Consider the following 16,254-nt stretch of genomic DNA (forward strand, 5'->3'; position numbering starts at 1 on the left):
AAATCTTGTCCCCTGCGAATAGGACTGTCCTCTAATTCTAAACTGAGCCAGAGAGAGGAGAGAATAAGGATGTTCCGTGCTATCACTGGAAATGAGAAGGGCAAAGAGAGCAGCAGCCCCGGCCCTCTGTTCACCCATGTGTCTCAAGAACCATGCTCACAGAGTATCTCTGGAGTGCAAGAATTGTTCTGAAATGCAGGTTCCCAGATCTTAATCTTCATTTCTCTGGTTGCACAAAAATCAAAGACCTACCCACATTTCCATAGTGCACAAGGGGAGAAAGGGTCTGTCTTTGTTCCTCTGCACCATGAGGGGCTAAGTGACTAAAAAGACAACTCAACGTCTTAGTAACTTTTCTCAAGAGCCTAATTAAAAATTTCAACCCTGCTGACTGCTTCAGCACCACTACCTGGTATGGAGCTTAATCTCCTCCACCTGTCGGGAGCATCGCTTCAAGTTGCAAAGCATGTACTTGAGAGTCAAGGGAACAGTTTTGGGGTTTTTGTTGTTGTGCTAAGTAGGCTGGGAGGGACTCCAGCCCCTGCTGCTGGCAATCACACTCAATGGAGGGAGTCTCAGAGTCAGGCTGGGTCTCGGTGGCAGTAAACATGCATTGCATGTGCAAAGCCCTGGGTTCACTTCCAGCACAGGAAAGAAGGAAAGCAGGAAGGATGGGAGGCAGCTAGTGTTTCCTGGTCTTCGTGTGCAGCTGTGAGGAGCCCGGGGGTTCAGTGGTGTCGAGATAGGAAATGGAGAGGATGGGAATGAGCAACTGTCCCCTGGCTGTGTCCCCAGTGTGTGAGGATTATACTAGCATTAGGGAGATTATTTTCCTTAGAATTCTACACCAAAGTGTAGTAGGAGCGCTTATCCTAGGGCACACTGAAGCAGCTTTAGAGCAGCCCAGGAATTGTACATTTGGGACACCTGCTTGGCCCACTGTCTAGTGAGAATGTGTACAATTTTTCAGGAACATCAAAAGAGAAGCACAAGAGAAAACAAGAACCTCTGACACAGAACTGTAGCACTGTCGTCCCGCTGTTCATCGATCTACTCGAGCAGGCACCAGTAACGTCTCCGTTGTGAGACTTGTTACTGTTTTTGGCATATCAAATAGGCCACAGGTAGCTTGCCAGGCTCTGCCGTGCAGGTGGGATACTCTCAGTAGCTTGTCAGGCTCTCCGAGAGGGACGGAGAAATCGAATCCGGGTCAGCAGCGTGCAAGGCAAATGCCCTACCCACATTTCCACAGTGCACAAGGCTCCAGCCCACCTCTGAACTTAACTGAAGGTTTATTTGAATGATGCAAGAAGCCTCATAAGCAGCAGACAACAGCAGCATCTTCAAAACAGTTTTAGGGGGCTGGAGCAATAGCACAGCGGGTAGGGCGTTTGCCTTGCACGCAGCTGACCCAGGTTCGATTTCCAGCATCCCATATGGTCCGCTGAGCACTACCAGGGGTAATTCCTGAGTGTAGAACCAGGAGTAACCCCTGTGCATCACCAGGTGTGACCCAAAAAGCAAAAAAAAAAAAAAAGTTTTATTGTAGTTTAGTTTAAAAATGAAGAAGTGACTCTTAATTAGCCAACTTTCACCTCACTTATACTGATACTGATTTGCTGTTTTCAATTTTCAGTATTTTAAAAGCTGATTCTGGTGAAAATGCTAGAGGGGGGGCGGTGCAAAAAACGCAGCAGTCACTACAAAAGTCTTATGTCAATAATTTCCATTAGACTACAGTCCCTCAGAAACTAGACAGGGCCTCTCAGAGACCTGCTCGCCAGTCTCAGCAGTGAGCGAGTCATCTGAGCCCTCTGAGCTCAGGCCCCTCCCGCGCAAAGCAGCGGACGACAGGGCTGAGGCCAGCAAGCACTGCATAAAGTGAAAGTACTCTGCCCTCTGGAGAGGCACTGTGACCCCCGCTCACATTCCCCCCTGCCATCCCCCTGCTGAAGGAGACAGTCTGTGTGCGGAGTGAAAGGCTGAGAGTAAAGGCTGTTGAATTTGACTTCTATATTTTGTCTTTACTACCAGACCAAAATGCCTATAAAAATATCTCGAAACAGAGACCATTAGTCAACCGCTTTGTCAACAGTTCCAGGGACGACGACAATGAAAACCAGAATGGAGTCCATGTGACTTAGAGAAAGCCTGGGTGGCAGAGTGTGGGGAAGGGACCACACATTATGGGGCAAGAAAGAATCCAAATGAACGGTGAGAAAATATGCTCCAGACACACCCTGTTTTGGTACTCCGGCTTGCCACCAACCCTGTTTTGGCACCTGGACTATCATCCCCACCCAAACCAGCAGGCAAGCCAAGGACGAGTGTGGGGCCGGGGAGAAGGCTCACATTGTGAGTACAGACGCTTTGTGTTCAGGAGGCCTAGTTCAATCCTCAGCGCCACAGGGTCCCCAAAGCACCATCAGGACTGACCTACAGTGCGCCTGGAATAGCCTCTGCTGGCTTGGCCACAGACCAAAACAAAAGGAAGGTAAGAAGTGGACTCAAGGATGTAAAGCTCGGGGCTGGAGCGACAGCACAGCGGGGAGGGCGTTTGCCTGGTACACGGCCGACCCAGGTTTGAATCCCAGCATCCCATAGGGTCCCCTGAGCACCGCCAGGAGTAATTCCTGACTGTAGAACCAGGAGTAAACCCTGTGCATCGCCGGGTGTGACCCAAAAAGCAAAAAAAAAAAAAAAAAAAAAAAAAAGGATGTAAAGCTCTTCCTTCCTAGAAATGCACGCTTCCAAGAGTACAAGTTCTTAACCCACTGAAGGTAAAGAGACTCCAGACTTGGAGGAAAGGTTACACATTTGATACAACATGAATATCATCAGGCACAATGACTCCAAAATGCTAAACTGTAAGGAGTCCAAAAAAAAAAAAAAAGATTGGGGCGGGTATCAGGCAGGTCCCACACCCTGCAGTGCTCAGGCTTACTCCTCATTTTCTACTTAGGGCTTATTTCTGGCAGGCTCAGGGGACCTTAAGTGATGCTGGGAATCGAACTCAGTTGGCCACATGCAAGGCACATGCCCTACCTGCTGTACTATCGCTCCGGCCTGAAGGGTCAGACATTTTGAACTTAAGTATCTCTCTGACACAAACACCTGCCCTATTTATATCTGGCACACACGCCACGCCCATCTAATGATCTAATAAAGAGTCAAATATCATTTTATCATATACTCCTTGGTGAAACATACAACCAAATGCTATACACACCCCTTTCTGAAGCCCCAAGTCTCCTCTCCTGCAAATTTGTTCTTGAAGTACCCAAAGCCAACTTTTTAGGACAATAAATGAAGGGAAAAAAGGTTTACAAAGTCTCTATCTAGGGAAGCCACAATGGATATCTGATGATACAGTGACTTATAGTTCTTCAGTCTTGAAGGTAACTTGAAGCTTGTATCTATAAACAGATGAGTTAGGCATTGTAATTGTGGGTCCTCAGAAAGAGGTGGTGGCATCTGTTTGTTCATTAAGTCACACTGACTTCAAAGTGGCAGAGGAAGATCTAAAACTGCTTTCTAACCCAACAGTCACTGGCCACACACTTATTCAGTTAAAACATAATAAAATGAAAAATTCAGCTCTTCACTCAACTCAGCCATATTCCTTTTTTGGGAGAGGGGTCATACCTGAGGATGCCCAGGGGTTACTCCTGGCTCTGCACTCAGGAATCATTCCTGGAGGTGCTCAGGGGACCATAAGGGATGCCGGGGATCGAGTCCAGGTTGGCCACGTGCAAGGCAATCGCTTACCCACTGTACTATTGCTCAGCCTTATTCCAAGTGCTCAACAACACATGATAGTGGGGAGTTTAGAATATTTCTGATGTCACTCAATGTGCCATTAGAGAAGCTTAGCCTAGAGGCTACTTCTTTGAATTCACAGCAATGAGGGGAAAATCGCACTAAATCCCAGTTATTTAGTGACAATCACCTGAAAGTGACAAAGTTAAATCATAGACTCTTAAGAAATTGAGGCCTTATCAGAGGCAACAGACTAAATACTAGGTTTGAGAGTTTTATCAAAATGGACATGAATCAGATGTACTCAGGAAAGAGTATCTTGAAAACCAATTTGTACAGCTGGTGGGGCTGGAGAGAGCACAGCGGGTAGGGCGTTTGCCTTGCACACGGCCGACCTGGGTTCGATTCCCAGCATCCCGTATGGTCCCCTGAGCACCGACAGGGGTAATTCCTGAGTGCAGAGCCAGGAGTGGCCCCTGTGCATTGCCAGGTGTGACCCAAAAAAGCCAAAAAAAAAAAATTTGTACAGCTGATGAAGAATAACAAGAATTTTAAAACAGCAATAACTAAGGATTTCTCAATTACAAAGAACAAAAATTTAATGAGAAAAAGTTTTGCTTCAGAGGAAAAGGAATCATAGTAATCAATTCTAATACCTGCAGTCATCAAAAACTCTGTCAGGGTTTAGAAGAAATTTCTTCTTGCCCTAGAACAGATGACTGGTTGAAGAAACTTTGATACATCTATACAATGGAATACTATGCAGCTGTTAGAAAAAATGAGGTCATGAACTTTGCATATAAGTGGATCAGCATGGAAAAGTATCATGCTAAGTGAAATGAGTCAGAAAGAGAGAGACCGACATAGGAAGATTGCACTCATCTGTGGAATATAGAATAGTAGAGTAGGAGACTAACACCCAAGAATAGTAGAAATAAGTACCAGAAGGTTGACTCCATGGCTTGGAAGCTGGCCTCACATTCTGGGGAGAGGGCAACTCAGATAGAGAAGGGAACACCAAGTAAGATGTGGTTGGAGGCTATGCGGGGGAAGGGTGATGCATGCTGAATGTAGACTAGAGACTGAAAACAATGGCCACTCAACATCTTTATTGCAAACCACAACACCTAATTAGAGAGAGAGAACAAAAGGGAATGCCCTGCACTGTGGCAGGGTGGGGTGGGGGGAGATGGGCTTGGGGAGGGTGGAAGGGATGCTGGGTTTATTTGTAGTGGAGAATGGGCACTGGTGAAGGGATGGGTTCTCGAACTTCGTATGAGGGAAACAGGAGCACAAAAATGTATAAATCTGTAACTGTACCCTCAAAAAAAAAACCAAAATAAATTAAAAAAAAACAGTATTGGATGGATTGGACACCTAAAATATTTTAACAATTTTACTGAGTGCAGCAATAAATAATGGTGTATATATGTCCTTTTGAGAGAGTGTTTTTATGTGAGGAGATAGAGAAAAAAGAAGAGAAATCAAAGGGGGGATGAGAGAACAAGAGTAATGGGTATCAGGGCTTCAGTTATCCCAGTGAAATGGGTGAAGGGTAGAGCCATGTACCAAAAACACAGATTTCACAGAACTGAAAACATAAGGTCTAAGTGGCAACCACTGAAACTCTGTAATGCACCTGTCAAGTTGACAGGTGGGAGTGGACTGTGGGCTGGGATGGGGAGGGAATCTGGGACCACTGATGGAGGGAAGTTGACACTGATAGAGGGATTGGCATTGAACTATTATGGGCCTAAAATCCAACTATCAGTAACTTTGTAAATAATGGCTCTTTAATAAATTTTTAAATACTGCTAAAAAAAAAAATTTCTTCTTGATGTAGACACTGCTTTAGTATATGTGCTGCCGAAGCAAGCACTATGTAGACACTGCTTTAGATAAACAGAAGACACTCAGACAAACTGGGAAGCAGTAAAATGACAGATTATGAGAACCATACTGTGTGTGCAGACTACCTAGTTACCACCACCAGGGAAAAGGTAATAAAGGAATCCACCCCGAGAACTGAAGGGTGAGGGAGTCTAGATATGACAAAGGTTTACTCAAAATACAGACCTGTTACAACTCATTCTCTGTTTGGGGACCACAGCTGGCAATGCTCAGGGGTTCCTCCTGGCTCTGTACTCAGGAATTAATCCTGGAAGTGCTTGGGGGGGGACCACATGGAATGCTGGGGACTGAACCCGGGTCAGCTGCATGCAAGGCAAATGCCCTATCTGCTATACTATCACTCCTGTCCCCTAGAACTCATTCGTTTCCATGCAAATGGGAAACAGGCATTATCTACTGCAGCCTATGAGCCAGTCGAAACTAGTGGTTCATCTGTTCAATTTTCCACTCAGCAACACAACTGAGCACCTTTGAGGGGCAAGCAGTTCGAGAGGCCACTGGACTGCCTCTAATTTTCTGCCTCTCTTATTTGTTTTGTCCTCATATGCTTAGAATTCTCCCAACTATTCTGAGGCAAGTGTCACTGTGACAGAAGGGGAAGGGAAGGAGGGATAAACAGATCATCTCGTTAATTTAATTGGTCCTTTTAAATCTTGCTCAATGAAGAGGCAGCCAGTCAAACAGATCATGGAAGTGGCTGGGGGTGGGAAACAGGAAGATATAAAAGGGGGAGCAGGCTGGGTTACTTCCTCTTTGACTCCTCATCTGTGCCCAGCAGATAGCAGGAAAGCAGTAATTCTGTGAACAAAGGAAAGGCAAAGGGACAAAAAGTTGGGCTACAGGCCTTGAGAGGCAGAACACAGAGCCCCAGCAGCTGGCTCAGACATGAGCGACACATCAGAGACAGTGATGGACTTCAAGAGACAGACCAGTATGGACTCAGAGGCAATGAGAGGCTGGTGCTGACCTCAAGGACAGAGCCAGCAGGAGGATGGCATACCATAAGGAACCGGAAGGAACAGCATGAACACAAAATACTGGGAACCCAAAACCAATTTTCTTAAACCATAGCTTCACTAAACACCTGCAGTTTTGTGTGCAAATCTTTCATACAATACTCAAGGACACACAACTCAAGAACTAGTCCAGTTTCATGGTCACATCACCAAGGTACAGGCTGACCACACAGAAATTCCATTCAAAGTGAAAAGACCATAGAGCAAGTGACCTCAACAGGCTGAGCGCATGGACAGGAAGTCTGGATTTGATCACTGTATGATTCCCCAGCACCAGCAGGAATGATACTGAGCACTGTGGCAGTGTGATTCCAAAACAAAGAAAGAAAAGGAAGAAACAGGGGCTAGGTGTTCAAGTGTTAGAGCACCTGCCTTGTGTGTGAGAGGCCCAGGGTTTGATCCCTGGCAGCCACAGCCTCCAGTGCACCACTGGGTATGACCTTGAGGGCCTCCAAACACCATCACGCCTGAACGGCACCAAGTATGTGATCCCACTAACAATGAAATGAACACATTACATTTTAAAAATAAGACTACAGAAGAAACAAAGTTCTTCAAGAACCTGTAAGACAATGATTTATTCACGTGTTTGTGACGGTGCCAAGGTACCTAGTACATGTGGGGCAATCATGATCAGAGGGTTAAATGTAGCATCTGAAACATACTAGTCAGAGCTGGAACGATAGTATAGTGGGTTGGGCACTTGCCTTGCTGAGACCAACCGGGTTCAATCCCCAGCACCCTGTAAGGTCCCCCAAGCCCTCCAGGAGTGATCCCAGAGTGCAGAGCCAGGATAAGCTCTGAGTACCGCTGGGAGTGCCCCCAAAGCAAAATGAAACAAACAGACAAAAAATAGAAAAAACACACTCTCAAGGAGTCACTAATAACAAAAGGCTGAGAAGGAAGAGACAAATAAGGTCTTCAGTCTCAGATCCAGAAAGATTATAAGAGACAGCTCGGGGTCAAGGGAACTTCCACATTTTCCTTTAAAAGGCTATTTCTCCGCAGCAGCTCTCATTGCCAGAATATTTTTCTTAATTTTCATCTTAACCCTTTGACCCCATATATCTTTAAATGTCAGAAAGAAAGGCAGTGGGGGAGGTTTTGTTTGAGAACAAAGTGTACCAGGTATAACCCCTCTCTTCTATGAGTCTTCATCCTGGATACAGCAGTATTCCTGGCTTAATATTTGTATTTAAACATCAGCTTCCTATCTATGTCATCTCTCCTCTCCCTCAAGATATGCAGAGCCTCCGACACCATTAAAGAAAGCTTAAGGTCTGGAATATGTAAACCTCTGCTATCTGGCACTTTGTATTTGGTAGTGTTAAATTTGAGGCATATGTTTATACGATGTGAATGGGAGGATTCTGGGAAATGATTCTGTTTAAAAACACATCAAAAAGCAACTTCTGTACTGCACAGTTAAGATGCCATGAACAGAACATAGGAACAAAGAGTGAGAGAGAGAGAAAGAAAGAGAGAGAGGGAGAGAGAGAGAGTGATAAGACAGGGATAGTCTTTAACTGCCTGAGATTAATACCCCAAATTCATAATGCTGTACAGAAGCACAAACCCCAAAAGCAAGGAAGTTCTTAAAGACATCAGGTTGTATTCGGATGTTAGAACAAGGAGCCAGGCTAACACAGGAACTGTGTATAAATATGGAAATGGGATAAGTGGATTTGTCTTCTCAGATCTAGAATAAGAATTGGCAAAACATAAATGCACACAAAGATGGTATAAACACAGGAAACGTTTAGACTGTAGCAGTGACTATACAGCAACTCTTCCCTAGCTTTGAAGGCCCTGACTAAATCTTCTAAGTTGTTTGACTAGCAAATATAAATTCACTTTTCAGAAATTCCTTAGGACAGCAAGATGGGAAGAGAAAGAGAAACTTCAAACTAGATATTATCCTTCTTTTTGGCCTTTAGGGCCACACCTGGCGATACCCAGGCGTTACTCTTGGCAGAGCTCAGGGGACCATATGGGATGGAAGGGATGGAACTTGGGTCGGTCGTGTGCAAGGCAAGCACCTTACCAAGCACCTGTACTATTGCTCTGGCCCCAACATACATCTTTCAAAGTCTCCAAATCTCCAATAATAAATAATAATGTGCTGATCTTTTATTTCCCCCAACACTTCTCATATTCTCTTTAAATAGTATGGTGTAAAATGGAATTGGCAGAGACGGGGGGTAGGGGGTGCTGCGGGAAGTGGGTAGAGGCTGTCGAGTGAGGGCAGTGAGCACAGGGTATGGTGAGGAAGAAGAGTGTCTCACAAAGTAGGAAACTCACCAAAAAAAGAAGAGCCTCACCTTTGCAAGCCAGCACCCTACCTGCTTGTCCCCATGTGTACAGGCACAGGGAACATAACGCCTGAGTACTCCCAGTCTTCAGTATTCTCTCTCAAACTCCAAGAGTTTGCTACCTACTTTATTGACTTATTTTTTTCTGGGGGAATGGGTCAAAATCAAGTGTGCAAGACAAGCACCCTATACGCTGTACTATCTCTCTTGCCAACTTTCTATCTCTACCTATTTTCTTCACAAGAAAACCTGGAAACTAATACTATGCAGAGCTGAAGGTGGCTCCTGGTATGAGGGGAGATGCTGTGTTCTCAGAGCAGGTATGCTCACTGCTCCTACAAGAGGGCCCTGATTCTCATTTCTCAGCGTGCAACCAACCCAGAATACATGAGTAGATATTTCGAATGGTTTTCAATTTTTCCGGGATTTGGGGCCACACCTTGTGGTGCCCAGGGCTTACTCCTGGCACTGCACTTAGGAATCATTCCGAGAGAGCATCCGGAGACCATATCAGGTGCTGGGAATCAAACCTGGGTTGGTCGTGTACAAGCAAGCACCCCCGCCTGTTGTACCATCTCCGGCCTCCATTCAGAACACTGTAGAAACTGGGCTCCTGGCAGAACAGGAATGTGGTTTCAAATTTCACACCTCAAGTTCCAACAAGTTCATAAGAGAGTGGGACCTGCTCCAGTCTGTCAGATACACATACCCGCCCACCCCCCCCCTTACAACTGGCTGTCTTCATTGATTATCAGGCGCTGAGTACAGAAATATCCTGAACACGTTACAGGGCCTGAGAAGCAGCATTATGTTCTCCAACTAGTGCTGTAATTACAGTGAATTACTAATTACTGGTATTGTAATTACAGTCAGCACCCCACTGATCTCTACTGAATTGCTCTTTATTTTGTGTCTGGGTTAAATTTCACCTAATCAAATAGAGTTAAATATCTGAGGACAGGTATCAAGTCTTTTATTTCTTTAATCCCTGTAGCATCTAGGACTACCCTTGCGTATAATGTAGATGCTGCACACACGGTGTTCTTGGCGTCTGGGACAGGTAGATGAGAGCTTGGGAGGCCTGTTCCTCTGCAAAGATTTGTAGATGGACAGATCTGTAATGTTTTAGTACCACGCTGCCCTACCTGATAACATCCCTGATCTACTGCAGAAGCCAGATGCTCTACCTGACACTTTAATTCGTGGGCGTGGGGAACCTTGACAGAGGCAAGACAGCATCATGTGGATAAATGACTGGATGAGCACGAGAAACAAAAAAACCAATGAATTTAAGACTTAAATCCTTGCATGATGCTAAGGACAGAGATAGACCTCAGACTCCCATATTCATTCTATGGTGCTAGCTCTCACAAAGGGAAGTCATGATAAAATAAATCCCATCTTCACTTGCTCAAAAGCCTTCGATGGCTTCCCAGCCTTCTTGAGAATTCACTGCCCCCGAAGACTGAAAAGGTTCTCAGTATGGCCCCACCCACTGTGCCAACCCTGACTCTGCACTGCCCCCCCTCCCCGGCTCCAAGCCGCAGTGGCTGGAGGGGTAAAGGGAGGCCCACACCCAGCGGTGCTCAGGGGACCATATGTGGTGCCAGGGACTTGAAGCAGGGTCGCTGCTACTGTAGCAACTTAGAAGGTCAGTGCATTGTCCCTTACCTCCTATACTATCCCCCAGTCCCTCTAGTTTGGAAGCATGTCAGTCACTAGGCCCTCATACTTGCTTCCCCCCCCCCCTCCTCTTTTTCTCTTTTCTCCTTCTGAATGGCTAACTGTGCTTCATCCTTCGGCTCTCAGCTCAAATACTCTTCAGGAAGACACTTCTTCATCGTCTTAACCACAGGGATCCCCTCTCATTCCAATTCTTAACACACTCATCAGTGACTTGACCTTCCTAACACTTACAATGATGTGAAATTATGTTGTTTATTTGCCTCCTTGTTTATTAATAGTCTTCTTCTAAATATAAAATTCCTGAGATCAGGAACCAGATTTATCTTGCTGCATCAATGGCACAAATCAGATATTTTGAAAGAATATTTACTCAAAGGAGAAATGGGAGAATGTAGTGGCAAAAGGTGAGCAAACACTGAGTTAAAGTGAAAACCTTCAGTTCCTCCACTCTGAAATTAGAAGTTGTTGTATGACATATTATTTTCACTTCATTAGGGTGTATCCAAGTAACATACAAAGAATAAAGAAAGAAGAGGAAGGGACTAAGCTTTCATATGATGACAAAAAGAAACGTCAAAAGGAGCAAAATCTTGCTGGTTTTGGCTTCCTCACTCAATTTACACTGTTGTATTAAAAACAACTTTTTGAAACTGTTTATAAAATTCCAAGGTTGGTTTCATTTCTCCCTAGGTGATATGGTTCTAATTCCCACTAAGTCTGTGGTCCCCAATAAGTCCAGTCCTGTGGGGCTGGAGTGATAGCACAGTGACTAGGGCATTTGCCTTGCATGCAGCCGACCTGGGTTCGATCCTTGGCATCCCGTATGGCTTACCTGTGCACTGCCAGTAATAACCCCTGAGTATCACTGGGTGTGATCCAAAAAGTTTAAAAAAACAATAACAAAAAAGGTCCAGTCCTCAGAGACAGAGAGAAGAAAAGCACCTGCCACAGAGGCAGGCTGGGGGGTAGGAGGGGGGGTGATGGGAGGGAACCAGGGACACTGGCTGGGAAGTGTACACTGGTGGAGAGATGGGTGTTGGAATACTGCATGAATGAAACCTAATCATGAACAGCTTTGTAAAGGTCTATCACACAGTGATTCAATAAAAAAGTAAAATTTTTTAAAAAGCCCAGTCCTATGATAACTCCCTTTAATAGTTCCATTAATATACATGCACACTCATCCCAGCCTCAGGGTATTGGAGGATCTCAATGGAGGCTGTTCTTATACCAAGTGGAAAGGTATTTTCTCATCCCAAACTCTTGAACACCAGGGCTAAACATGTCAGCGCTTCTTTACAATATCCCAGTTCAAGATCAAGTCCGTCCACACAGAGAAGAGTATAGAAACAAACAGCATAGAAACCCTTAAAAGGTACAATTCAAAAGTGAAGGATGATTCAATGGTACTTTTTAACCTAATGCTGTTTATTTCACTGAAATAGTTAAAGCCAATTAATTATTAGTGACTGAGAATCAATGAAATATAGTGAAAGCACGAGAGTAAAAAAAGAAACCTGACATTCCCGTTCTCTACTAGATGCTTCTTGTAGAGAACCATGATACACAGCCAGTCCAAACAGTCCTGTCAAACGCTCAAGGAGAGAGAATAGTACTTACGAGGCATGATCCCTTGGCTCACCAGTTCTTCCCGTGTCCGACGCTGCTGGAGCTTCAACTGCAGCACTGCAAGGCAGCAAAGAGAGAGGGGAGATGAAGGCTCAGTTTGGCATTCCACCACAAAGAACACATTTTTGTTTAAACGCGAAGAAAGTCTCAAGACAGAAGGGTGGCGAGTGAAAAGGAGGATCCCCTTTAATTGAGACTGCCTGTAATTGCAGAAGTTGCCTGATACAGCAGGGTTTCCGTATTCTGCTGTGGGCGGCAGGAGGAAGTTGCAAAGGGTCTTGCAGAGTGATAACAATCCACAAAGTACCAAAGTCTTGCCTAATGCTCAAAACCTCCTACAACACTGCGTCCTCCTCCTAAGACTAGAAAAATAAAAAACCAAAGACCAAATTCTTATAGAAACCATAATGATAATGGTTTCTTTATGGTAAAAAGTATGGTTTCATTATCGTAAAAAGCATTCTAGTTGCTCTAAACTTCCTTTTGAGGGAGCAAGCGTGCAATCTTTAATTAATAATACAGATCAGAACCAATTAATGATGTGTAAAAAATCTTCTGTATCTGAAAATTATATGCATTCTCCCCAAGTGGTGCATTTCTTTAGACAAGAAAATACTTCACCATTAATTCACCTCTTTCCTTCCTCTTCCTCTTCACTCAGAGCCATTTTCTAAGGTGAAAAACCCTGCTTGATGATTCAGAGCACATCCGGGCTTGGGGACGGTGAAGGGTGTTTCTCCTATTTCTACTCTAGCTATACCATTTGATGAAACAGGCTTTTTTTTTTTTTTTTAGTGAAAAGTCAATTATCAGGGACTGAGGATGTGGCTCAGTGGTACAGTATCTGCCATGCATGTGTGAGGTGCTGAGTTTCGTCTCATGCACTGTAAAAAACAAAGACTTTAAGATTAGTGGGGCTAAGAGGAGAGTTCAAAGGGTTGAAACTCGTGTTTTGCATGTTGGAGCCCCAGGTTTATCCCTGGCACCCCAACTCCCCATAGTGCCAGGAACTAAACCAGGAGTAGCCCCCAGCACCATTAGGTAGTTCCCATTAAAAATAACAACAGTGTATATTATTGGCTTTGGGCAGGGTGGGGTGAGTTGGTGGGCGGAGGGGTGGTTTGGTGTTGGGCCACCCTGGCTGTACTCAGGGTTTACTTCTTGGTTCCGCTCAAGAGATCCCTCCTAGCGGTGCTTAGACCATATGCAGTGCCAAGGCTTGAGGCAAGAGCCTGACCTGCTGTACTAATCCTCTGGCTCATAATAAATGATCTTTATTTCAAATGCCTGTGAAACCTAAAGTGTATTCTTTTATGCCCTGCATAATACTCTCCTGCTAAGAATTTTCTTTTCTTTTTTTTAGAATTTTCATAAGGGGGGGAAGGTACTTAGGCAGGAAATTCAGAATAATGGTAGTCAACTTGCACTTCATTTTTTTCTACAATTTGTTTTGATGCCCATATCACAATGATCCTTTTTTGAAGACTCAACTACAAAGAGATGGACATTTCAGAAATTTCTTCTTAATTAATCATGAGTACTCAAAATATCTTGGCTTCCAGATCTTAGGAATTATTCGTTTTAAAAAGAATAATTTAGTATCTCACTTTCGGTGAGTTTAAATAGTCTAAGAGTCATATATTCTATATTCACTACAAAAGGCACCCAAATTAGAAGTGTATTTGATACATTTGATGCATATCCATCCTTGTAGAAAAAATATCTAACATTAATCCACATGATTATTTTCATAATACTAGACCAAGGAGATCCAAAACAGCAGAGATTTGACAAAATCACTCTATTTCTTTTTTCAACACTATTTCCTCTCTACTATCCAAGTCAATAAAAACTAAATGAAAGTACCTAATTGTGTACATAACATGACAGAACATGATGGTTCATATATCTTTGCTGTTACTGCATTCCTCTAATACATCATCTATTTGGAAATGGGTCTCTGCTAGCAGCCCCTATATAGATGAACAGATGTCTTAAAACTGATGAACAGTGAATCAACTGAGCTACCTGCGAGAAAAGTATTGCAATACAAAGAAATCAAACTTTCCATGAAAATAACAAAAATCTCCACATTTTATAAAATTTATTTTGTTTTGTTTTGAGGCCACACACAGTAATTATGGGTTACTCCTAACCGTGCTCAGGAAATTCTTCTGGTGGGCTTGGGAGACCATATGGGATGCCAGGAATGGAACCTAGGTCAGCTGTGTGCAAGACAAAGGTCCTACCTGCTGTACTATTGATCCAGCCCAAATCTCCACATTTTTAAACAAAGGCCATTTGGGGATTGGGATGGGCACGGGAAGGAAAACCTATGGTGCTCAGGGCTTACTCCTGGCTCTTGATGAGAGACTATTCTTGACAGGGCTCAGGGAACAGAACCCAAGTCAGATGTATGCAAGGCGAACACCCTACCCTCTGTTCTAAACCTGCTGTATTCCAGCCCCTCAAGGAAGGCTCTAAATGAAGGGACAATTCTCTATTAAGTCAGGAATATTGACAAACCCCTTAAACTGCCATACAATATCCTAACTCACACATATTCAAGGGACAGTAATTTAGGCATAGCACATCATACATGGAGTTCCAAGAGGCATCAAAATAAACTTGTTGGCTAATAAGGAAAATACCCCTTGACCCCTTGACTAATAACATGCTAGTAAAAAGATATTATATTAAAAAATTCACAAAGTTTTGCTTGAGATGATCAAAGGCAAAAAAGTTTGAAAAAATATTTATCTTCTCCCACAATTCAGATATTTGGTTCTCAGCTACAGAGGCACTCATATTTCAAAGGAGAAAAATTCTACTGGAAATGATTTACTGAAGAACTAGCCCAGTTGTACCAAAGTTTGAAAGCATTCCTTTTCATTGAAATTTAAATTATTATATATATATGTGTATATATATATATATATTTTTTTGCTTTTTGGGCCACACCCAGAGATGCTCAGGGGGTTACTCCTGGCTCTGCACTCAGGAATTACTGCTGGCAGTCCTCGGGGGACCATATGGGATGCTGGGAATCGAATCCGGGTCGGCCACATGCAAGGCAAACACCCTACCCACTGTGCTATCGCTCCAGCCCAAAATTATTTTATTCTTAAAAAAAAAAAAATATATATATATATATATATATATATATATATGAGGCCAGAGCGATAGTAAAGGAGATAGGGTGCTTGCCTTATATGCAGCTGACCTGAGTTCAATCCCCGGGATACTATGTGGTCCCCTGAGCACCGCAAGAAGTGATTCCTAAAACCAGAGTCAGGAGTAAGCCCTGAGCATCACCAGGTATGGTTACAAAACAAACAAAAAAATTAAAAGCCCTAATACACTTGGAAAGAAATAGGCCTGAAAGACAGCTTAAGAGGTAAGGTGCCTTCCTTACTTGTGACTAACCCAGGTTTGAATCCCACATAGTCACATATGATCCCACATGAGTCACTCCTGAGCAGAGAGCTAGGAATAGGCCCTGAGCACTATTTGTGACCCCAAATATCCAAAATAGGTAAATAAATATGTAGATATCATCCCTAGCAATCCTAAAATAAAACTAACACTAGATAACTGCATTTTATTTTAAATTTCATGGTGCTTGATTTAGAAAGAAATCTGAATCTTTAGTCTATATCTTCTCTGTAATTATATATTGCAAGGATATGAAAGACTTAATAACAAATAACAAGAGGAAAGTTGAAGAATTCATAAACTGTCAAAATTAAACAATATACTCTTAAAAAGTCAATGGGTCAGAGGCTGGAGTGATAGTATAGTAGGTAGGGTGCTTGCCTTGAATGTGGCTGACCCAAGTTTGATCCTTGGCACCACATATGATCACCCAAACCCCACCAGGTATAAACCCTGAGCACAGAGACAGGAGTAAGGCCTAATTGCTGCCAGGTGTGTCCTAAAAA

The 16,254-nt window shown here is 43.6% G+C and overlaps 1 protein-coding gene across 2 annotated transcripts in view; it reads right to left on the bottom strand.

Moving 5' to 3' along the window:
• MRTFA (myocardin related transcription factor A) overlaps window positions 1–16,254 on the bottom strand; it is a 96,056-nt gene that overhangs the window by 27,616 nt on the left and 52,186 nt on the right. For both annotated transcript variants that reach the window (XM_055144163.1, XM_055144162.1), the window contains exon 2: window positions 12,305–12,370. In XM_055144163.1, the coding sequence (XP_055000138.1) occupies window positions 12,305–12,370 (66 nt within the window). The remainder of the gene's footprint in view (window positions 1–12,304; window positions 12,371–16,254) is intronic.

The sequence above is a fragment of the Sorex araneus genome, chromosome 6 (assembly GCF_027595985.1).
Source record: "Sorex araneus isolate mSorAra2 chromosome 6, mSorAra2.pri, whole genome shotgun sequence".
Classification (NCBI taxonomy): domain Eukaryota; kingdom Metazoa; phylum Chordata; class Mammalia; order Eulipotyphla; family Soricidae; genus Sorex; species Sorex araneus.